The sequence below is a fragment of the Serinus canaria genome, chromosome 19, assembly GCF_022539315.1.
Source record: "Serinus canaria isolate serCan28SL12 chromosome 19, serCan2020, whole genome shotgun sequence".
NCBI classification, from domain to species: domain Eukaryota; kingdom Metazoa; phylum Chordata; class Aves; order Passeriformes; family Fringillidae; genus Serinus; species Serinus canaria.
Genome location: NC_066332.1, coordinates 4,217,501 through 4,240,429, shown reverse-complemented (window position 1 = coordinate 4,240,429; position 22,929 = coordinate 4,217,501). Strand labels below are relative to the sequence as shown.

Genomic DNA, 22,929 nt, shown 5'->3' with positions numbered 1-22,929 from the left:
CATTCCTGCAGGGTCCTGCTCTCTTCCATTTGTCTTTTGATGCAGATAAAAGCTAATGCAGATTGCAACTGCTGATACAGAGAAAGGCACAAGACACAGCGAGCCTTTGGACTAAGGAAAAAAGGGACTCAGGTCCAGACTGCTCGAGCACGTCAAGAGATTGTCTTTGAAACTATAAAACTAGAAATGAAAGCACTGTGTTTTTATTTGATTTGATCAAAGAGACTAGAAAGAAGGGGGGGAAAAAAATCACATCTTATAGATGCAGGGTAGCATTTAACTACTTCACACACAATACAGGACCAGCTGATCTCACACAGATATGAATTTGGAGGAAAAACAAAGAGGTAAAGTCACTCCAGCTCTGCAGACACTGCCTGCACAGATCAGTGCTCCAGGCTCTGCAAAGAGCAACAGGAACCTGTTTCAAAGCCAGAAAGCCACTGGAAGCACATACCCAGCCCTCGCCACGGGCACAGGCTTCCAGTCTCCAGTGAAGAGCAGAGGAGTGAGCTCCTGTCAAATCACAGAAAATAGACCCTGAATGTAACAGCTACTTGAATAAATCACTGATGACTCCCTGTTCCAGTGCTCTGACTGTGGGACAGCAGCACACCGTGGCAATCTTGCCAAGGAGGGCTTTGCACTGCAAGCTGCAAAGGGACAAGACCGAAATTCTTGAACAGAGCATCTGCTCCAGCATGTGCTTGGCACCAGGAGAACGAGGCTCTGCAAAAGTACAAATGGCACTACAGGTAGCAGCTCTGCAAATCCCAAATTGCAGCATGGAAAAAACAGATACCTATCGCTGCCACATTCCCTAAGAGAACAGATTTTAAGTATCTGCTCATGGAAATTTCGAACTGCAGAAGAGGAAGCATTTAGATTGCCTCTGGGCTGAAACCATCTAGGTCTTTGCCTTTCACTAAAAATTAAGCAGAAGTCATTTTAACGAGGCAGGCAGACAACAGTCTTGCACAGGAGATCAAAAAGCTCTCCAGATGTTTATTTTAAATGAAATTCAGAAGCCAGTATAAACCAGATTTTAAACACTGAATAATCCTTACCATAATTTGCATGAGAAAAACAGGCAAAAGGTTCCTTCCTACTGCTCTGAAACTCTCCAGGAACATGCAGGGTTGGATTTTGCTCCTAGACTCTTCACATAAGAATCTGAAATATGAAAAAACTCCACACTGCAATCTGATGGCTGTTAAGAATGTTTTTCCCCCATGCTGTACACTTGGATGCTCAACACATGCACACAGGGGCATCCCATGTGAAGGAAGTCTCTGACCTTCCTCATCAAGACTGTGCAAAATTATGGATTGAAAAGTGTCTAAAAATGTCAGTCCTAAATCTTAAACTTCTTCTCCTCTTGCTACTTTCACTGAATGCCTCCTGATTGTGCAAAAGCAGAATATTCAGGCGTCAATCTAAGTAGTTTGGGTGTTACGCTGACAATGTCTCTGGAGAGGGGAAGAGAAGAGAGGACAGATTTCCAATAGCTCAGACACTTCCCTGGAAGCAAAGCTGCTACACAGAAAGGAGATAAATAAAGAGGGAAAGTAACACGCCAGAGAACTTTCACCAAGGTCATGTCAGGATGCTGAATGCTCCCCATCTGCAGGGGAAGATTGAGATGCCTGCTCCACCACACATATCCACTCCCCTGTTGGCAACAACTGCCCTCATTAAACCAAACCGGTTCTAACCATGAAAGGAAGGACATCGGGAAGATGATATTAGCTAACAAATGCAAAAGGAAAACCCAACAGAGGCAGCTCTGGATGGGTGCCTTCTGCAGCAAAATACAGACCCCATGGCAGGTGCAGAGAGCCCCTGAACGACCTGGGAATGGTCAACACAGGCAAAAAGGATGGACAGCTCTGCTCTGATCAATGCTAACAGCTCCTGGCTTGCAGAACAGGAGATTCCATACCCATTCACTCAGCAGAACAGGGATCCCATCAGGAACAGAAGCTTTTAGGACTCTGCTGCCGCACAGGGTGACCTACAGGTTGCAGTTCCTCCTTGCTTTGCAATCCGGGCTGTGGACATGTGGCAGAACCCTGCAGACAGACCCTACCAAGAAACAACAGCCCTACCCCCCAAACATTGTATCAGTTACTGCTGCGCCCTTAATAAGAGTGTTTCTTGCTCGTTTCAGCAATCTGAAAGACACGCTGGGCAAAATTTCAAGCTATGACAAAGTGATCTTATCACTTCTGTGCTGTTCTCGCTACACAAGCCCCTGATTCAGCAGCACGTAATAAAATCTTCATTTGCATGAAAAGCACTCTCTGATCACAAAGTCTTCTGTTCGACAGCCCTCTTCCCATCCACAGTGTAAAGATGCAAGCACCACTGTCATTTTGCCTGTGACTGAGGTGGAATATTTTATTTATGTTGTATTTGGAGAGTCTCTCAATGCTTTAATGCCATCTTTTCCTAAAAAAAAAAAAAAACCCAACCCAGTATTTTTGAATAAAACAAAAGCTGCACGCATCCCAACTATGCAAGCACTGTGAAGTTCACTCAGTATGCTCACACCTGTATTTTTAATAACCGTGTCATGTGAAGGACATTTCATATCAGAACAAGGTGACCATGAACAATTGTAAAATGCCTTTTGTATTCAACAAGTCCAGCCTTTTCCAGTTTGCCTTTAGAGTGCTCGGTGTCATGACACACAGCACTCAGAGGATGTATTTCAAAGGAAAGGAAGGTGTAGCCATGCAAAGAACAATGCACTGCCTGCAACAAGATTAATCGCTGTCATGGGAAACCAATAAAACCAGTATCTTGTTATCTTTCTTTACAAAGGGACTGTTAAAGCTTAACTATATTAGGAAACTTTTTCCTTTGGACTAAACCATGAGCCTAATGTATGTGGGCATCCCACATGCCAGCATACGCGATTAATTGGCTCTCGCCTGACGCCGCAGGAGAAAGTCCAACGTTCCAGAGGCAGCGTGGAGCTTTCACACAACCAGCCTGTGTCCTCTCCTGACTACAGCTCTCTCACCAAGGCCAGCCCCAGCTCCCTGTCCCGTGCCAGGTGACACCAGCTCCCATTCCCACCTGTTGACCGTGTCCCACGTACGCACCCCCAACATCACACCCGGCTCCGAGCGAACTCAGCCAAAGCAGAAATACCTTTCATCACGTCAGCAGTGCGGTCCCCATTTAGAAACGCTTTTCTTTCACATTAATCCAGTGCCAAAACGTGGTGGTGTGGGCTGTGCTGATCCAGAAACGGTGCTAAGGATGCTGCTGCCTCCTGTCTATCACCGCACGCCTCATCTCGCGCATGGCCAGGCAGTGACGGCCCTGCGACAACAGGCACTTTAAATTGGGCAGCTCAGCAGCACATGTACACTGAATTTTTGAACAAGCTATTCTAAGCTGCTTTGCTAGCAATTTCTGGCCTGTTCAGTTTGAAAGCGCATGGTCCTGGCCCTCACAAAGAGCAGACCTGTAAATGACATCTTGAGGATTAAGCTGATTGAGATGCAATTTGCCTAGCAACCATTCATTAAGCAGAGTTCAGAAACAGGCCAGCAATCTATTCCACCTCCTTATCTGAGCAGTAAACAGATAACAGTCTCTACTGTGTCCTCTATGCTCCAGTTCAGACACATTGTAAACAGATTTTTCAGAAGTTTAAACTCCTACGGTAAATCTCTGAGAACAATCCTGCTCTCCAAACACGAGGGATTCGGCTTTACCAAGTGTCTTACAAGCGAGAAACAGCTCTGGAAGGAGGGTAATGCAAATCAAATTGTGAATGCATTTGCAGTTCCTGTGCCTCCAATATTTTCTCACATCAAGCACTAAGAGCCCATTGCAGTCGTTAAAAAAAAAAAGTTTAAAAAAATCTTAATCACACAAGCATTTGGCATTGCTATTCTGATCACCGAAAAAAACTCAATAGAAATCTTATTCCCTTCCTTCATCTTCTGCAAGGAATCGATTGACACTTCCTAAGTCTTTGATAAAGGCTCCCCCGCTGCAGAGAAGAAAACAAAAGTCATGTCCTCCCTCCCATTAAGCATTTTTTCCTCATAAAATAAGCAAGACAACGCAAACGTCATCAGTGGAAATCAAACCAGCTATTTCAGCTCGAAAATTTCAGCTGAAAAGATTAAGTGAAATCATGATTTTGCATAATTGTTTCCCTGGAAGAAACATCTGATAATATCCCATTCTGCTCCAAAATTAAACAACAAAGATTAGCACGGACGTATTTAAGACTATATACCTGAATGGTTTGCCTTTGGTGTACAGTTCTTCTGGGAAATCACTGTGACATACAGCATGCTATTACAATTAAATATGCAAGAAAGAAGAATTAAACTGACTATGAATAATTAATACCCTACAATACTACTTCATAAGGGAAAGTCTGGCTGAATATTCCCGCAGATAAGATATACCCAAACACAAGGCACAGCAGAACTGGCAGCTTTATTTTTATGATGGGGTTTAAAACACCAAGTAACTTTATGGCTGCTACTCAATTCTAGAGAAGGTGCCAGCCATCCAAGCCTTCTCCTGCTGGATTCCCATCCAGCTTCAGAAAAATGCGATAAATGCAACTGTTGCAATAGTTGCAGCACCACTCATCTATGTCCCAGAGGTAACAGGCTTCCCAAACACTTTCCATTAAAAGGTATAAAGCAATTATCTGGCATCCCAGCAGGGACAATAAAGCAAATATGATGCAACAGTTACTTGGGTGATAAGATCAGGCTAAGGTTGTGAGAAAAAACAATTAAAAAGGGTTGCAAGAGCTAAGGAATGCAGCTTACTTTCCCAGAATCTCTCTTAAGGACAAAGATACCATCAGCTCCAAGAGTCGACCTTCCTGTTTCGAGTTTACTGTTCTGGAGGCTGCAGAATATCAGCTGCAGCAAAGCTGAAAATGGCAATTAAAAATATGCTTTTTCCTGCACAACATCACCCCTAAATTGCATAGATTAGTATTTACTGAAGTCCCTGTAAAATTGATATCCAACTGCTGGCGTTTTCCATCAGACTGTGGTCGGGTCAGCGCGGTGATAATTGACACAAATACATTTGTTGCACATTTTTAGCTGGAAATGCCCAGTTCCTCTCAGTTTATTCATGCATGGCACACCCAACACCCCTTCTGGAGAGAGAGATTTGAAATCCAACCAACATCTATGATCACTGAGGTGGAACATGGCACTGCTACTGTAACTGCTGAAGATGACAGCATCCCTCTGCTCCTAGCCCCAGATTGCTCCAGGAGGGTCTTGTTCCTGCAGGATCCAACACTCCAAAGCAAACATGAGCTGAGGGTCTTTCTGAGCACAGGCAACGCCATGTTCGAAATATGCTGGCTTAATATTAATTTTCTATTAAAAATTAATAGGATTAAATGAAGCTTGCAAGCCTATGGGCACCAAGGCAGTTATTTTGCTGACGCACTCGTTGCCCGGAGGAGCAGGATGTGAGGGATGGGCTGCAGAGTTCCTGCAGTATCCACGTGGCTCCTGGAGGGAACAGCCCCAGAGGGACCCTGGGTTCCATCACTGCTGTGTCAACCCGTCCTCCTGCCCAGAAACTGGTGGGGAAGATGAAACCCTGACGAGATCCTGGTGAAAACCCTGGTGTCTTCTCACCTGAGATCCAGCCTTCTCTGGACACTGCCTCCAGCCCTCACCCATGTGCCCCTTTCCCACATCCCAGAATGAATTCCCTTGCCAACAAGAACCCTGCAAATATCCGGATTTACGTAAGCTTAACCTTCAGTCCCCATTAATGTTAACGGAGTAGGAAAAAATTAACCACGGGTGCAAGTAAAAAGACTGTATCTGCATTTCTAATTATACAACAAAACACACCACGTGGCAGCATTTCCAAGCACCTTGCTGGGAATAAAATAGCCAATGGACTGAGGCTTCCATTTGGAGTGGTGGATGCAAGAGCAACCAGCACTGAGGCTGTCAGAGTTAAGGGATGAGGACACAAGAATTAAGGGAAATGAAATGACATATGTGAAGGATGATAACAAAAATGTTAATAATTAGAAAAACAGTCACCTTAAAAATTTAAAATTTCATGATCTCTCCTACTTTTTAATGGCTTAGCCTACTTTTTCCAACCTAATTTGCATGATCAAAATAGGCCTCCTGCCAGGAAGCATTAAAATGCCAGCCCCCCATTGAGACAAAACTCCCTTCACCATACGAGACTGAAGGACTAATAACTATTCCTAAAAACATTTTAAATCCATTAACGTTGTTTAGCAAACACTTATTTAGAATTAGTGCCGCTATCAGAATTTGATTGTGCTCTACTAAAGTGTTTTATAAAAGCCTTTGAGGGAGGAGCAGGTCCCTCCCAAACACCTGTGCCATCTCCTACCTTCTCCAAAAAGCTGAGCACCCTTACACCCCTACACGCTTTCCAAAACCCCAAAGAACTCTCCAAGATCAACCAGACAATTCCCAACAGCTCTGCAGAGTGCCAAGCTGGGCAGCTGGAAGAACCCACCAAGATGCACAGAGCAGCCAGACCAGAGTACACCATCCCCACCAACCTCTACACTCAGCCAATAATTAATATGCACAAAAAAACCCAGGTTACAAAAATATAAAGCTCAACTGATGTACTGGAGATTTAGATTCCAGTAGAAATAGATGGTGGTTTATACAAATTTGTCCGAGCTACGTGCGATCCTTTCAGTGCCATCTGCACAAAACCAGAGTTTTATCTGAGCACTGGATACTAAAATAAATCATTTTCTCCATATCTATTATCTTGTTGGAGACAGATGCCACAAACCTGAGAGCTGGCTAGTGCAGGCTTGTCTAGTCACAAATAAAATTACATCCACGTCAATATGATTTATTTTTAATAAAAAAAATAAGGCAACCAGGCTCTTCATATTGAAACAGGCTCAGCCAGCAGCCTCCATGCCCAGAAGATATCATGTACAGTGTGAAATTGTCAGAATAAAACTGGGATTTGCACTGTCATTTCCCCTAGTAAGAAACACTACTACCAAGAGACACATTTTAATTGCCACACGTAATGAAAAGTACCTGCTCATTCTCCACCTGCTGTATTTATTGCTATTTAAATTCAGGACTACAAGTCTTGGCAGGATATTTTCTGGTGACTTCAGTTTTTTAGAGTGTCCATGCCCCAGCAGATTTTTAAGAGTGAATTTTGCTCTCCAATACAACACTTGTGACCCATCTCTGTCCGTGCATGAATGAGGTTCTTGGGCTGCACTTCTCAAAGCATCTCGTCCTGAGTGTCCCCTGTGAGCAGGGACCTCACAGTAATTAGCACAATCTGATACTGGAAACTCAACTAATTCTAACATTGATCCCCCAGGACAGCACAGCCCATGATTTGAGAAATGTTTGTCCCAAAAGACCCTTTGTTTCTACCTTTCAAAGCCACCAAAGGCTGGTAAATAAATTATATTCTCCAAAAGCTTTGCAAATTCCTCTCCCCTGGCTGGATACATTCTCTAACCAGCAGCTAAAGGTTTATACAAAATCACTGAAAGCACCAAACCTGCTTTATTTTCTTACACAGAACAGCTTCTAACATCTGCAGTCACTGCTGTGAGATTGCAAAGGATTTTATTTGCCAAGTCGAGCTGTTGAAAGGACAGATTATAAAAAATAAACACTAACCATTTTTAGATCTAACTTTCCCCCACAAACTGCGTTTTATGCCCTTTCACTGGAAATGTTACATCAGAATAAAATCAGATTTAATTGGCTCTTAAATAACTGAACAGCCACTTTAATTTTATTTCAATAGCAATAATTCATAAATCAAGCAGCTGAAATCCTAGCACGAGTGACAAGTAAATAGAGCAGAACACAGTGAAGGAGAGCACAAACACCACATGGTGAAAGGTGATTTTTCTCAAACTTCACACGTCACCATTTTATGGACATCACAAAGGCACCACCACATAAATACTCAGATCTCAAACCTGTCAGTTCATCAGCAGTAACTGCTTAACAAAGACCAGGGAATGATGATCCTTGCCCAGCTGGAACTGCTAGGGGAATGGCTGGGATTTTAGCCACGGATGCAATTTCCCGCATGCACACTAGATGGAAGTATGGAAAAATCTTAATTCTTTCCTGTCTCAAATTCAAGTGGTTGAGATGTTATGTTGGACTGTCACATTCTGAGAAGAATTTTTTTTTTGTTCTTTGTCAGCAACTTCACTCACTGATAAGCTCTAAGTAAAAAGATGCCCTGAAATATTAAACTAAGCAGTGTTGGAAATTAATAGTAAACGTAAGAGAATATACAGCAGAAATACTAAATATATTATTCAGGTTAATTTTTAAAGTACAAACATTCAATTTCTAGAGTATTTGAATAATAATCATTAATGACATCCTTCAGAGACAATGGAGGTACATTCTTTAAACGTCCAGGTTTTTACAAGAAACACCACTTTGTCCATGAATAGAAACAGGGAATAGAAAAGGTATAAAAGGATTCATAAATGCTGCTGCAGTTTTGACTGGAAAAAAACCCCAACTGATTTGTAGAATATAGTGGGAGAGGCACAGGGAAATAGAGAACCTGAAGTCTTACAGAACGAGCACATCAGAGAGCAGCAAACCTGAATGGGATTAAATTACACACAAATCTCCTGGAAACGATCTTAAAAGTGACTTGTTCCAAAACAATCCATTTCTAAATTTAAACACTAAAGAGTTCACAGACACAAAAACTAAATCAGGCAATGGTGTGACCAGGAAAAGGTGCTGGAAGAGCTGTTTTCCCTCCCCTACTCTGGCTTTTTCATATATTGATTTTCCTCCACACTCATTCACAAATGCTCAGCAGAGCTGTGAACAATTTAAAGTCAAGGGATGCACGAATTACCAGCTCCAGGAACACACCACCCATCTGAGGCAAAAGCTGAGGGCTTTGCTGTAGCTGAAGAAAATAAAAACCAACCCAGAATCAGAACACACTGATGAGCTGGAAGTGAAGGACAAGCAAATCCCTAATTTTCCCTGTCCACAACAAAGCCATGACATTCTTGCAGCTTAGAAGACAACAAATTAAGAAAACCAGTGCCAGAACAGAAGGATGAATGAAGAACAATGCTGGATAAAAGAATATAAAGTAGGCATGAAGGGCTCCCCTTTCCAGATGTTGAGAAGACAAGCTGTTTTTCATTCTAGGTTTAAAAAAAGATAAGCAGAGGAGGAAGTTTACTTCGGAGAGTGGGAGCATCTGCATAATTTTTTGAAAAAGGTTCATACAAAGCTTTCCTTCCAACAGAATTTAAACTAGATCTATACATATACACATAGATATATGAGGTATTGGCTCAAGACAGTCACCTTACAGTATTTTTCGAAATGTCTACAGAGAGGAACAAAATGAGTGGCAAGGGACAGCCACAGGAAAGGGCAGGACTGTGAGACACACATCCTCCAACATGCACACTCCAGGTTTAACAACACGAAGGCAAGGAGAGGGACAGCAGGATACAGCAGAGGATATGCTGGGGCCAGGAAATGAGAAAATAATCCACAGCTCTCAACAATGACTTATGGGATATTTTACCAACAAAAACACATAGGAGCATTCTTTTTTTTTTTTGCATGTGTGGCTCCCACCTTAGCCAGGCCAGGGAGATTGTCCCAGTATGAGGAGGGAAATTACAGAGAAACTGGATGTTAGATCACTCTGAAGAGCAGAGCACAGCGTCTCACCTATTTCCATTGCTCTCGCGTGGTTCCCAAATTAGAAACAATCAGAACCCTGCTGGAAACAATATATGGCACCTTAATTGGGTTGGCTGCACTACAGACGTCAGCAATGTATCACTTAGTAGATCATTTTATGACTGCTTTTTTTTTTTTTTCTTTAAAACTAAAAATAGCTGCACTTTGATGGTTCACCTTTTCTACACCACCTTTACTACAGACACCGTAAGAAATTAAATGTTAGCACTCCTTGCCCACTGAAGATCCTACAGGACCCAGACCTGCTGCAGGCATGGTCTGTCACCTAATTCAGCAGAATTATACTTAAAGGTTTGTCTCAGATGTGTTGCTTTTACAGAGAACCTGTTTTCTAAAACATTTCCCCCTAGTACACCCATCAATGCACCTATTTAAAAGCCTGGAACAGTTCACTTATCTCTAAATACATCAACAACCCAGTGCTCCACACATTCCAGGCACTCCAGAATCCCTGCACGGGACTTGGGAACTCACATGAAAAATCTTTCCCAGTTTTCATCCCCAAGTGTTACACCCCCACTATTCCCTACCAAATCCACACTGCAGCCAAACTGCATTCCTGAGAAATTATTCCAAGAATGAAATATCACCATTTTCCTCATAAACCCTGGAAACTTGGACTGATCTTTACACACAGCATAAACAAGTTAAGCAATGGGAATACATAAACCAAGAATAATTCTTAAGCACAATGGGGGAATAATTATAGCAAACACAGAACAAATACAAAATGAGTGGGGAGGTGTGGAGGGACACCCAGACAGAATGTGCTGAAATAAGGAAAAGGGACCTACAGGATCTGTGAGGTTGGATCAGCCATAAGCTACAGCTGCTGGCTTTTTAAGTGTTCATTTAAATCAAATTACTAAAAACACAGGAACCAGCAGCAGATGAACACAGAGGTCTCTGTCAGCTCCTGCTGTAGGCCAAGCTATGCCCTGCTTGGACAGTAAAATCAGCTTTTGAAAGATTACAACCCCTTGGAAAAATATCTTTGGGTAAAGTTCAGAACAACTTTTCTGGATGTCAGCCAGCAGAATGCCTGTTCAGGAGCTCCATTCCTCAATCACTGTTTGGACAGCTTTTTTTTCTTGAAAGTAGAAAGATTAATAATGTGACAAACTCATTTTAGCATTCACAAAGTAACAATCTGCAATTAAAAGAAAAATTTGCTCCAAGATCTGTGTGGTAAAGATTTCAACACAAGTCACAAAATACAATGGGAAAATGAGAATGTGGCATACCACACAAGGAATAAAAATTTCAATTACCCACTTCACTTCCTAGTTTGAGAACGTTTTAAATTGTTTAAACATCTCAAATGCTGAAAATTGGAAAGGGTGGGGTGACAGACTCATTACAGACGCAGAAAATTGTGAAACCTTTGCTCCTCCTCAGGGGCATCTTACCCCAAAACCAGGCTCTGAAGAGTGAGTATACTACTACACAAAACAACAGAGTGACCTGTTACTCACCTGCTGGGTGTAGCATTTCAGTGAACTACATGTTCTTAAAGCAATTATTTAAAAGTGCTGATCATCTGGTAAATAACTCAAACAAATCAGGCTGTGGCTACGTTCTGGGTGGTGTATTTAGCAACTCCATAAATCCCAGAATCCTGCAAGTCACTTCATAAATCTGTGACTCTCCTCATTGTTGCCTCACCAAAGATGAGTGAGGCAGGAACATACAGGATATAAAATGTTTTGGTGATGGAGCTTTTTGGGGTGAGGCCAGCCAGGGCAAAACTTTCTACTTCCTCCTCTCTCCATCTCTGTGTGCTGGCCAGTAACAAGTCATGGTCAAAGATGGAGAAGAGTAAAAATGAATGGACAAACCAATGTGAAAAAGTAAAATATTGCACTGGAAGCACTGATAAAAGTTTCTATCCCACATCCAGGAGTTTCAGCAAGTGCAGCAGAGGACACAAGCTGAGGCTCCTGCACATTGTCTGAGCTTCTGGGAAACAGAGATAGATACTTCAGTCCTTGACAGAAATCCTTCCTTCTCTTGATCTGGCAACAGTTCCCAGAAGCAAGCAGAGATACAAAAGCTTATCTATCAGAGAACAACTTGAAACAAATACAAATAAGGCTTAAATGAAGGCAAATATCCAAGCTGCAGGGAACACAACGATTCCTTAATTTCACATTTGGAGAAAAAACAATACTATGTGGACATTCTCCAACATATTTTTAATGCTATTAACAGAAATAGCACCCCAGGCTGTGCTCAAGCTGGAAAAGTGTGAAACTGTTTGCAATGTGAAGTGAAAGGGGATCAAAAATACCATCTTATTAAATGGCATTTATTTGGTGCTAAGTGAATTATTTATTCAATTGAGAAGTTCACAAAATGACAGGGGGGTAAATGCAAGCGAGGTCACTACTTCATGTCAGTATCAAAGCTGATCCTTAACAGAATTTAAGCACCTGCTTTTTCTTTTATCTCAGCATAAAATGAGATTCCTTTTTTTTTTTTTTTTACACTTCAAAAGCCATGTAACACAACAGAATATATGCCAAGCATGCAAAAACAGAGCATGCCAGCATCTTTCAGCAATCAGCTTTCCCTTGTCATCCATTATGTCAGATTTATCTATTTTTGCTTAATTCTTGCTCCAGCAATACGCATCCTTCCTCTCCCCAGACTATCAGGCTGGTTGGGCTGGAATTCAATACAGCTTCTTAAAATAGTTGAGAAATATTGAAAATATTTGAAGCGATGCCTGTGAATTACAGCCAATTCATCAACTCCTCTTCCAGCTCCTGCTCGACCTGTGCTCCCCCAAACAAGAGGCAATTCTCATTTCTTCACCTCAGAAATTCTACCCAGTGTAAATACCATTTGGAAAACAAATAGCCTTTCTTTTATGGAAGCATTTCTCCATGAAAGCTTAGATCCTGTGTTAATTGCAAACCTTACCCTCTGACTCTTAGTCGCTTTTGATCCAAACATTCCTCTGCTGAAAATTAATAGTGAATGCATTTGCTTTAAGCTTGCTTTCTGTTATCACTGCTTTTCCTCTCCAAGTTTCCAAACCCTCTGGACTGGCTTTACAGGACACCAGACCCCCCCAAAAGCTCTGCCTGAATCCTTCACCCTGCTGCTGGCTGCAAAACTGTGCTCTCCCCACGTCCAACACCTGTAAGACCCTTGAACAACATCTTTCCCCACTGCTTTATGCACCCACTTAAATGCAGAGACTCTAACAAGTTCAAATTCTTAAAAAGCCCTGATCAGAAATAAATAGGCTGAAAGGAAAATGCAACTCTCATCACTGTTCCCTCACTGCCTGTGGAGCACAGAATTTTCTCAGCCGGCTGCTGAATCAGACGAAGTTTCCACAGTGCACACACACACACACAATCACAAAGCCCCAACATGTCCAGGAGGATTTATTCCATCACAAAGTCACTGCCGTTGCTCCAGCACAAATGACATCACTTAGGAACCCAACCTTATCTCCTGAGAGCTCCCAGCTCCCTCCTCTCCCACAGCAACCGGAGCAACAAAGAACGGGGTTTGTGCAATAAGGAGGAAAAAAGTATTGCTGCAAAAAGTTTTCCAGAAAAACTTGTATTTTCTTGAGACTGACTAGGGAAAAATAAAGGACTGTAGGAAGAAGTGAGTAGAACAAATTCTAGTTGAACTAATCAACCTGCATCTGTGATTCATCCTAAACTTGTACCTAGAGCTACCAGGGGAGGGTGAGAGACGTCTGTGAGCCCTCGCAGGTGTTGGTCGGGGAGGTTCACACGCTGCAGAACCAAAACCATCTCAGTACTTTGCTGCACGAGTGCACTGAGAACTGGAGTCCAGCTCTGCAGTTTCTTCTTCTTCTTCTTCTTCAGACACTTGAAAATCGGTTGGTGGGGAATAAAAACGACGGATGATTTACTGGCGATACCTGTTCCCGGCCCGTGGGAGAGATGGGCTTTGAGGTCCCTTCCAGCCCAAACCAGCCCGCGAGTCTCTCGCAAAAAGACACTTTTCTTGGGAAAGAATCACACAAAGGATGTGCTCGCACTGCGACCGCAATCCCCCCTTCCCCCTGACGGCACTCCTGTCGCGATGGCTGACGCACTATCGCGATCCGGGGCCGTGTGCGCGGTACCGGGGACAGGTAACGAGGGCGCCGGGGCTACCGGGGGGCCTGGGAGCTCCGCGCTGAGCGGGGGAGACCCCGGGGAGGCGGGCTGGGAGCGAGTGTCGCGACAGGCGGCGGGTGTCGCGACATGGGGGGGGTCGGCACACCGGTGATGCCTCAGCGGGCGGGGGGAGGGGACACCCGGGAAGGACAATGGTGGGGGGGGGGGGTATGAACCGCGACGGTCCCGCCGCGCTGTGAGCGGGACTAGGAGGATGACGATGAAGAGGAGGAGGTGACGGTGGGGCCGCGCCCTCGCTCCCGCCGTGTGCCGCACTTACTCTCGGTGCCCCTGCCCGGGCCTCATGGCGCCGCCGCCGCTGTGCCCGCCCGGCCCCGCCGCCACCGCCGCCGCCGCCGCCGCCCGCCCCGGCCGTGCTGGCTGCGCAGCCGCCCCCGCGCACGCGCGGCCCGCGCGCCGCCCGCCCCGCCCCGCGCACGCGCGGCCCCGCGGCCACGGGAGCGAGGGAGGAGGGGGGGGGGGAATAGGGGGGGGCAGAGCCGCGCCGCCCCCTGCCGGTAACCGGGGGTACTGCAGAGAACGGCGGGGCCTTGGGGGGACAGGGAGACACTGGGGGACACGGTGGGGTATGAGGGAGGGACACAGTGGGGACACACTGGGGGACGTGAGGGACACAGGGAGAACATGAAGAGGACAAATGGGGAACAGGGAGGGACACAGCAAAGACATAGGGAGGACATAGGGTCATCGCAGGGGCACTGGCATGACAGGGAGGACATGAAGGAACATGGCGGGGAAGGACAGGGAGATGCAGGGGGGTCAGGAAGGGGACACAGAGAGGGCTCTGCCACAGCTCCGCTGCTGCCCACACCGAGGTCTCGACAGCCACCTTCCCCCACAGCCGGGGTCAGTCCTTCGTGAATTTTTTTCCACAGGGAAGTGAGGATTTGCACCCCTGCGATGGGGTTGCAATGGGATAATTACCCTAATTCTCAAAGCTCGTTAAGGAGCTGCAGGTCAGGAAGGTGAGACACTCCACCCTTGCCATGCCAAGAGCATTCCCACTGTCCCCACTGCTGCTCTGGGAACTCAGCTCCATCCCTGCAAGCAGCCTGGGATGAAGCTCTGGGGCAGCACAGGGTGACCCTGACCCTTGCCATGACACAGCCACACAGAGGGGACAGCTTCCCCTTGTGCCCCATCCCATGAGACCCCTCCAACCCTGCCTACCCAGCTTTTCCCCCCAAATGTGCAACCTTCAGAAATCACAGCTCAGAAAACGGGATCTAAGCTCAGCTGGGAAGGAGGAATGACATGAAAGTGCCCTGGTTTGAGCTGGAATAAAACAGAGGGAAGGTGGTGGCTGTGAGGTCAGGCTGCCAGGGAGGAATAAAGGAGAGAACGACCACTTGTGCTGGGACCTCATTTTATTGCAAAGGAAATACAAAAGTTGGACAGCAGCATTCAAGGGACCACAGCAGCCCCTGCTCCTGGGGAACAAGGAAGGACACTCTGTGCAGGTTTCCCAACCCAGTTTTCAGTTGATCTCACATCCCAGATAGAATTCTTCAGCAGAAGGATAAATCACCTCTTTCACAGTGCACCAGAGAGGGACAAGGGGCTGAGGAGGTTTGGGTTCCAGACCCTCCCCAGTCTCTTCCCTGCTGGGGTTTTTTCCCTCAGCGATGTTGATTTATAAGTGCACATGGAGATTTACCTGGATTTCTGGCAGGAAAGTAACCAGTGCTCCAAACACCTGACAAAGAGACAAAACAAGCCCCAAACACCAGGCCCAGGCACACAAATGTGGTGCCAGGCTCCACCATGCCAAGGGCTCTGCAGAGCCAGCCCTGCTCCTCCAGCCTCAGCTGTGCCAGGTGCTCTCTGTTACACCTGAGCTGCAGAACCTGCTGCTCTTCCCACTTTGGGATTGTTTTTAGCTGCAACAGCTGCTGTGTTTGTATCTGTGACCCTGGTGCAAAGAGTGAGGATGTGGAAGTGATACAATAAACTACTCAAATTCCAGAAGATGGGTCCATGCTGGTTTTGCATGACAGGCAAGCCAGTCAGGCATTACAGATGTTCCAGCTGCCCCTAAAACCAACTCCCTACACCCACGAGCTTCAACAGGGCAGGGAGAAAAGTCAACATGAGACCATCAGCTGGGCTGGGGGGGCCTCATCCCCCTGTGTGACCACGATTCAGCCTTCAGAAGGGATTACAAACATGTGCTGATAATGCTTCACTGCCACCCTTTGTTAGCTACAAGGCAGGAGATGCTCCTGAACTCCCACGTACAAACACCTGAGAGCAAGGACTTGAGACACAGCCCAAAGGAAGTGGGGAGCAGCTCTGGAAATGCAGGACCAGAACTGGATGCAGCTGATTCTCCAGGGTCTGTCCTCAGGTCAGATGCCATAGAAGGTCTGGAGGTTTTATTTCAGTTTGGGCCATTTCCCCAAAGAATACTATATTCCACTTCAGCCCACGGTAGTAACTCCATCATCCTCTATTTCTGGATTCAACAAAGGTGCCAGGATACTCCCAGGACTGGTTCCTCCACATGATCAGAGAGTTCAAGGGGTGTTAAAACACACCAAGTGCTCAACCCTTCACCTCCACCTTGAGCTTCAGGCGGACCTCACACAGGAAAGCGTTCATCAGGTCCTGGCCAGCCTCCTGAGCAATCCTGCTGATGACCTTTCCTCCTCTTCCAATCAACATCCTCTGTGTTAAAACCCAGAGAGAACATCATCAAACTCACCCAGGAGAACGGTACAGCCACAGAAGCAAAGAGGGAAATTCCAACACTAAACCATGAGGCAACACAGCTGCCAGTACTGGGTACATGGCTCTTCCCAAAAGAGAGGGAGAGGGGAGCCCAGAAAAGATGGACTTGGGGAACCTCCCTTCACCCTCCCCAGCATCCCATCTTTCTTCCTTCACCCACCTTGTGAGACTCCCTTGGCACCAGGAGGCTCTGCACGATGAGGAGCTCCCCACATTCTCCTTCCTCCCACACGTCTGTCACCTGGGGCAGCAATGGAGCACTCAGCAACCCTGGAAAAGCCTCAGGAACCCCCAGCACCCCTCCCTTGGACACACCAGCACACAAGGTGGCCCCTTCACACACAGAAAGGGTCTTAGCACACCTGAGGTGCAAGAACTGAGTCACCCCACAGGGCCTGGCAGATTCCACAGATCCAAACAGGGATTCTCATCACACAGCCCAAAACTCCCAATGAAACAGCTCCTGGCCGAGTCTGCCTGGGCACACTTCCCACCTGAGTCACTCCATAAGGCACTTCCAGGGGCAGGTACTCCAGGAGTTTCTCCCTGATGATATTATCACAGATCTCTTGAGGTGACTGGCTGGTCAGGACGTCGCTGTGGAATTCCCAAGGGCCTGGCTTGGCTTGCATCAGGAGGTACCTCTGTGGGCACAGCACACCCCCATCAGCTGCCACATGTCACCCACACCATGCCACCACCCCTGTGCTCCTCCTGCAGAGAGGGTGCTGCTGCTGGCCTGGCACCAGGGCAGTGGTTTGGTGTTTTGGGCAGGGACAGCAGAAAGGGAAGCTCTGACACCCTTCCCTAGGGCTGTGTGTATCACACAGAAGCCCACAGAAGCCCTGGAGCTGAGAAACAGCAGTGGGTGGATTTCTTGTTGTGAACAAGCTGCTGTTTGGACAGCTCCAGGTGAGAGTTTTGTACAGAAAACTCTGCAGGTGCAGCAGGGACACATCCCACACTGACACACAACACTTTTCCCCCATCCCAGGCCAGGAACAGAAGCTGAGGCTCCCAGCCCAGTCTCCAGGTGTGACACAAGCTCAGACTGGAGTTACCTTGAGTGTATCCACCTCCTCCCCACGGAGAGCTGCCAGCATGAAGATCTCCTGGAAGTGTGGCCAGCCTTTCATTTCTTTTAGATCCTTGGCTCCATGGTGCTTTGGCCCTTCCCCTGTGCCAGCAGCCCCAGCATCACTGCTCCTGTCCAAACCAGAGCCTTCCTGGGCCTGATTCTCTTCCTGCCCAAAGGGAGACCCTGGGACCTTGCTTTCAGGTGGAGAAGCCTGAGTGAGATGAAGGGGAGGCTTTACTGAAGAACGGGAATCCTGTTTGGGTGAAGATTTCACTTCCAGTTTCTTTCCATTTACAATTCCCTCCGTCAGGTCAGTTGCTATTTCCAGCAGGAGAAACTTCTTTTTCAGTATATCCACCTAAAGCCAGAGAGACAGAGAGGTGTCAGGATTTACCCTAAATGAGGTGGGCAGCTGGGCCCTGGATCTGAAGGAGCCAGAGAAAACCAGCCAGGGAAGCAGCTGCTGCATGACAGGGCAGTTTTGTGACCAGAGGCCAAACCAGAGTGTGCCAGCAGTGCCAGCACAGTTTGCCCAACCACTGAGAACCAGTCAGCTCTGCTGAGATTCTCCCTGGCTCACCTGGCTCCTCTTTCCAGACGGATTTAAACCCCAGACAGCAGCACAAATTCAGGAGTGCTTCTGCTTTAATGGGCACACACACCCCTCAATATTCTGGAGCAGAGGGGGGAACCTGTGTCCTTTAACCCATCAGTGCTGAGGCCAGGTGGTGCCTGAAGAAGGCAGGAAGAAGGAGCAGGATTTACCTTGTTCAGGACCAGCACACTGGGGATGTGGGGGAACTGAGACAGGCACTTGAGCACCTCCTTGCTCAGAGAGTTCCTTGTCCAGTGATCTGACACATCCACCAGAACCAGGACTGCCAGGAAAGAGGGAGGTAAAAAGGATGAATCCTCATTTTCCAGAATGTTCCCTTGCAGCTTTACAGTCTATGGTCACTCCCCTCTTCAGGAGGGGCAAAAAAAAAGAAGGATTTTATTGAAAACACTAAAAATGCAGCTTACCCATGTCACCCTACTGGCATCACACGTGCTAAATCCCAACAGTCAAGCCCAATTATTAACCCAAAGTGCCTCCCCTTGGCACCAGGCAGTTCTTATCCCCCTCGCACCTCAATATTCCAGATCTTTTCTCTGCCTTTCCTTGTTCACACTCCCTGGGCTGCCTGTGCTGCCAGCAAACACCCAGATACCACAGCTGGGAACTTGTGTGGCAGAAAAGGATTTGGTTTGATGCAAAAAGAGTTGAAAACCCACCTAAATCTGCGTGTTTCATGCTGTCCCATGGGTCTGTCAGCATGGCTTCATCTAAATTATGCCTGAAAGACAAATACAAATGAATAAACCAGACACACTTCATTACAATTGTGTTCCTCCCTCTCAAACTAGGAGGAAACCAGTGTTTTCCCTCATTCCAGCTGCCACAAAGCTGCTTTAGGGGTTGTGACATCCCTTGTCATGTGCAGATACACAGCACCACACATAAAAAGGCTCAAGGGACATCACAGGCTCTGTGTGCTACTGAAATTGCAATTAAAAAATACTGCAAAGCAAAATATGGCTAAAAACATGCATTGAGCCCACTACTGCTTTGCAGACTTTCCACAGTGAAAATCACATTCCTGTTTTATCACTCTTGCTAGGCAGCACACACCCCCATCCCCACGCCAGTGGTGGTACCTTTTGGCTTTTAAGGGATTTGTGAGGCCAGGTGTGTCCAGAATGATCTAGGAAAAGCAAAAACAAACATTTAAAGTTTGCCAGCAGTGAGAGCTCAGGGGAAAACCCCATCTTTGTGCAATGGGAGGTGATCCCAAGGGACACAGATGAGCAAATGCTGCCCTTGGCCTCCAGGACTGACCAGCTGCGTGTCCTCGTGCGTGATGACACCCCGGGCCTTGCAGCGGGTGGTGTGCACCTTCTTGGAGACTGGGAAAACCTGCAGGAAATTAATCAAACATGTTACACTGCCAAAAAAAACAGGAAACAGCCTGAGCTGCACCCCAGCTTCACCTTCCTGCCCAGGAGCTGGTTGCAGAGCGTGGATTTCCCGGCGTTGGGAGCGCCGATGATGGCGATCCTCAGCACCTTGGGCTGCGGGGGCTGATCGGGCCGATTCTCCAGGAGGCGTTTCTGCTCCTCTGCCGGGGAAAGGAGGAGCTCGGATGGTGCCAAACCCTCGGTGGGTCCGGGCAGCGCTGGGGCGGGGCGGCAGCCGCCACCACTCACCTTTGTCGGTGGCCACGGGCGGCGGGTGCTGGCCCAGAGCGGCAGGCGGGGCCTCGGCGGGGATGCCCAGGAGGCTGCCCAGCGCCGAGCTGCTCCCGTTCCAGCGGCTGGGAATGCTCAGGATCCTCCCCAGCGCCGAGCTGCTCCCGTTCCAGCGGCTGGGAACACTGAGGATCCCACCCAGCGCCGAGCTGCTCCCGCTCCAGCGGCTCCCCGTGAAGCGAGCTGGAAGAAAACACCGAATTTATCAAGAACGTCCCTGAAACACACCAGGCCCGCGTGGGCCGCCCCCTCCACACGCAGCGTCCGGGCAGCGCTCACCCCACCACAAGGCCTCTCGGCCGGCCCCGGCGTCCCGCCCGTCACCTCCCGCATCCAGCCGCCCCCAGAGTGTCTCCGCGGCCCCACCGCACCTGCTCCCAGCCGGAGCGGCCCCGCCGCGGCGACATCGGCGGCCCAGAGCGCGGCCCGGGCGGCGGCTGCGGCCATGGGAGCCGCCATGTTGGCGCGCCGCGGGGCACGCCGGGAAGGCGAGCGGTGCCCGCTCCCATTGGCGAACAGCGCGGGGTGATAGAGAGCGCAAGAGAGGGGCCAGAGCGCCGCCGTGCCGCGGGGGATTGTGGGATGGAAACGGCCGAGAGCCGGCGGCGCAGGGCGGGGCCGGGACGTGGGAGCGCCCCCTGCCGGCGCCACCGCAGGGTGCAGGTGGCGGCACCGCGGGGTTTCCTGTGCCCCCCAGTGTCACCAATGTCACCAGTGCCCCCCAGTGTCAGCAGTGCCCCCCCCGGTGTCACCAGTGTCACCACTGCTCCCGGTGTCACCAGTGTCAGCAGTGCCCCCCCAGTGTCACCAGTGTCCCCCCAGTGTCACCAGTGTCCTCCTGGTGCTCCCAGTGACCGCAGTGCCCAGTTCCACCAGGCCCGGGATGTGGGGAGGAAGGAGAGCGGAGCCACAGTTCTGTAACTCTCTTTATTGTCCTGTGCCCATCCCCAGGGCTCCATCACTGTGTCCTTGCCATCCCATCCCGTCCCATCCCATCCCATCCTATCCCATCCCGTGCCATTCTGTGCCATCCCGTGCCATTCCCATCCCGTGCCGTGCCGTGCCGCGTTGCCGGCCGTCGGCAGAACCGTTACCATTACTAAACTCAGTAATGGTAACGGTTTCCCCGCCAGCCGTGGGTGCCCGGCTGTGTCCGGATCCTCTCCGCCCCGGGATGTCCCACCCCGGGATGTCCCAGCCCGTGTCGCTCATCCCCGGTGGCCCGGGCGTGTCCCGGTGTTCGCTCGGCGGGAGGAGGTCGGTGCAGCCCGGGGAGTACATCATCTATACTGTAGTGTCTCATAGCCAACTTACAGTATACGATGATATCCTGCCCGGGACAGCGCGGGAGGAGAGCAGAGCCTGCAGGGGACAGACAGCGTGGTCAGGGAGCCCAGCCCGTTGTCACCCCGGTGTCACCCTCACCCATCCCTGTCCCCCCGGTCCTGTCTCCTCCTGAGGCTCCTGGAGGCCTCCCTGCCCCAGCACCTCCTCACCTGCTCCTTATCCCCCCCAGTTCCACCACCCCACCCAGAGCAGGACAGAGGTTCTCAGTGCCTTCCCTACCCAGGTGTCCCCCCTATCCCTCCTTGTCACTCCATTCCCACCACCCTGGAGAACAGCGGACGTTCCCAATTGTCCCCTCAGACCCCAAGACCCCCTACCCCATCTTTGCCTCCCAGTGCTGCTGCCCCAGAGTGGGATTGAGGGCTCCCAATTTCCTCCCCACCACAGCACCCCCCTAACCCCTCCTTTTATCCCATAACCCCATCTCAGAGCAGGATTTGGGGTTCCCAAACCCCTCCTTTGTCCCCCCAGTCCCACCCTCCCCGAGCAGGACAGCAGCTCCAGGTGGTGGCACCTACCTGTGGGGGTGGCACTGGGGCTTTGTGGGGTGCTGGATCTGCACCCGCCTTATAAAACCTGCTCTGCCTCATCTGCATATCTCACATCTGCACTGCACAGCTGGACAGGGCCCTTAACCCCTTCATGCCCGGGGGGCACCGCCCCAAGCAGCTCCCCCCCACCCAGCCTGGCACTGTCCATGGGGGGATTTGGGGCTTGCAAGGGGCCACCCCCTGTGTCTTCCACTTCAGGGTGGCCCCACAAATGCCCCATCCTCCTGTGGTCACCAGGATTATCCCTACCCATAGTCGTGGGGCCCTGAACTGGGAGCTCCCCACTGCAAACTGGTTCCAAGTTGCTGGACAGCGGTGTTGGACGGGGGGGGGGGTGGTGGCAGCCCATTGGGAGGGGGCCCAGGAGGGACATTTGGGAGTGGACAGGAGGGACATAGGGACATCTGGGAGTGGGGGTCACCCTACACAGGCACCCTCAGCTGAGGCAGAGGGTATACGTGTGTGCAGGGAGGCTGTGTCCCCTGGGGTGGGTGACCTCTGTAGTGCTGTGCCCCAGGCCATATTTGCTCCCCTGAGGAACATGACCCCTAGCAGTGCTTCCCCAAAAAAAGGATTTGCCCTCCTGCCTTTAGGGACACCCTGGGAACACATTCCCCCTCCCAGGGGGACGTGACCCCCTGAGGGATGTCTACCCCAGTTAGGTGTCTCCAAAGGACAGGCTCCCCTGGCCATCTGTGTCCCTTGGAGGGATGTAACCCCCAGCTGTGTCCCCCCAAGGGCCCCTCCTGACCACGTGTGTCCCCAAGATGGCTGTGTCCCCTCATTGCACATGACCCTGGTCACACTTGTCCCCTGACCACGCGTGTCCCCAAGCGGCTCCACCCCCTGACCATGAGTGTCACCTGCCTGTGCATGACCCCGGTTATTTGTGTCCCCCAGCCCTGTCTGTCCCCACAGGGCCACATCCTGTGCCATTGTGCTGGGCTGTTTGTGCCAGGCCAGGCTGGCATTCCTGGAACTCG

At 49.0% G+C, this 22,929-nt stretch overlaps 2 protein-coding genes across 9 annotated transcripts in view; both read right to left on the bottom strand.

The window, feature by feature from the left end:
• Positions 1–14,294, bottom strand: part of FAM222B (family with sequence similarity 222 member B) — a 36,172-nt gene extending 21,878 nt beyond the window's left edge. For 2 of the 6 annotated variants that reach the window (XM_030232572.2, XM_030232574.2), the window contains exon 1: positions 14,211–14,293. Coding sequence is in view for 1 of the 6 variants with exons in the window: in XM_050981596.1 (XP_050837553.1) it covers positions 3,160–3,166 (7 nt within the window). In the remaining 5 variants the exon portion in view is untranslated. Of the gene's footprint in view, positions 1–1,067; positions 1,174–1,942; positions 2,105–3,159; positions 3,334–13,161; positions 13,775–14,210 lie in introns of those variants that run through there. The other 4 variants (XR_007779064.1, XR_007779063.1, XM_050981596.1 and 1 more) reach the window with 4 other exon arrangements.
• A 1,006-nt stretch (positions 14,295–15,300) lies between these two features.
• Positions 15,301–22,021, bottom strand: ERAL1 (Era like 12S mitochondrial rRNA chaperone 1). Of its 3 annotated transcripts, XM_050981726.1 has the most exons (11): positions 20,420–21,691; positions 20,007–20,231; positions 19,791–19,918; positions 19,639–19,716; positions 19,458–19,504; positions 19,035–19,096; positions 18,525–18,637; positions 17,743–18,117; positions 17,176–17,325; positions 16,842–16,922; positions 15,301–16,618 (listed from the first exon to the last, which is right to left on the bottom strand). In XM_050981726.1, the coding sequence occupies exons 1-11, from the start codon at positions 20,505–20,507 to the stop codon at positions 16,496–16,498; spliced, it is 1,470 nt and encodes a 489-aa protein (XP_050837683.1). In that variant the 5' UTR covers positions 20,508–21,691; the 3' UTR covers positions 15,301–16,495. The 3 variants fall into 3 exon arrangements, with proteins under 3 accessions (XP_050837683.1, XP_050837681.1, XP_050837682.1); XM_050981724.1 differs by adding an exon at positions 21,914–22,021 and having other exon boundaries at positions 19,639–20,231; positions 20,420–21,410; XM_050981725.1 differs by adding an exon at positions 21,713–21,731 and having other exon boundaries at positions 19,639–20,231; positions 20,420–21,410.
• Positions 22,022–22,929: the final 908 nt, after the last annotated feature.

Coding starts and splice junctions, on each gene's coding strand:
- ERAL1 (XM_050981724.1), bottom strand. CDS start 20,507: ATGGCGGCTCCCATGGCCGCAGCCGCCGCCCGGGCCGCGCTCTGGGCC. Junction 18,638..19,034: donor CATGAAACACGCAGATTTAG/GTGGGTTTTCAA, acceptor CTTTCCTGGCAG/TCCTGGTTCTGGTGGATGTG. Junction 18,118..18,524: donor GTGTGCTGGTCCTGAACAAG/GTAAATCCTGCT, acceptor CTCTGGCTTTAG/GTGGATATACTGAAAAAGAA.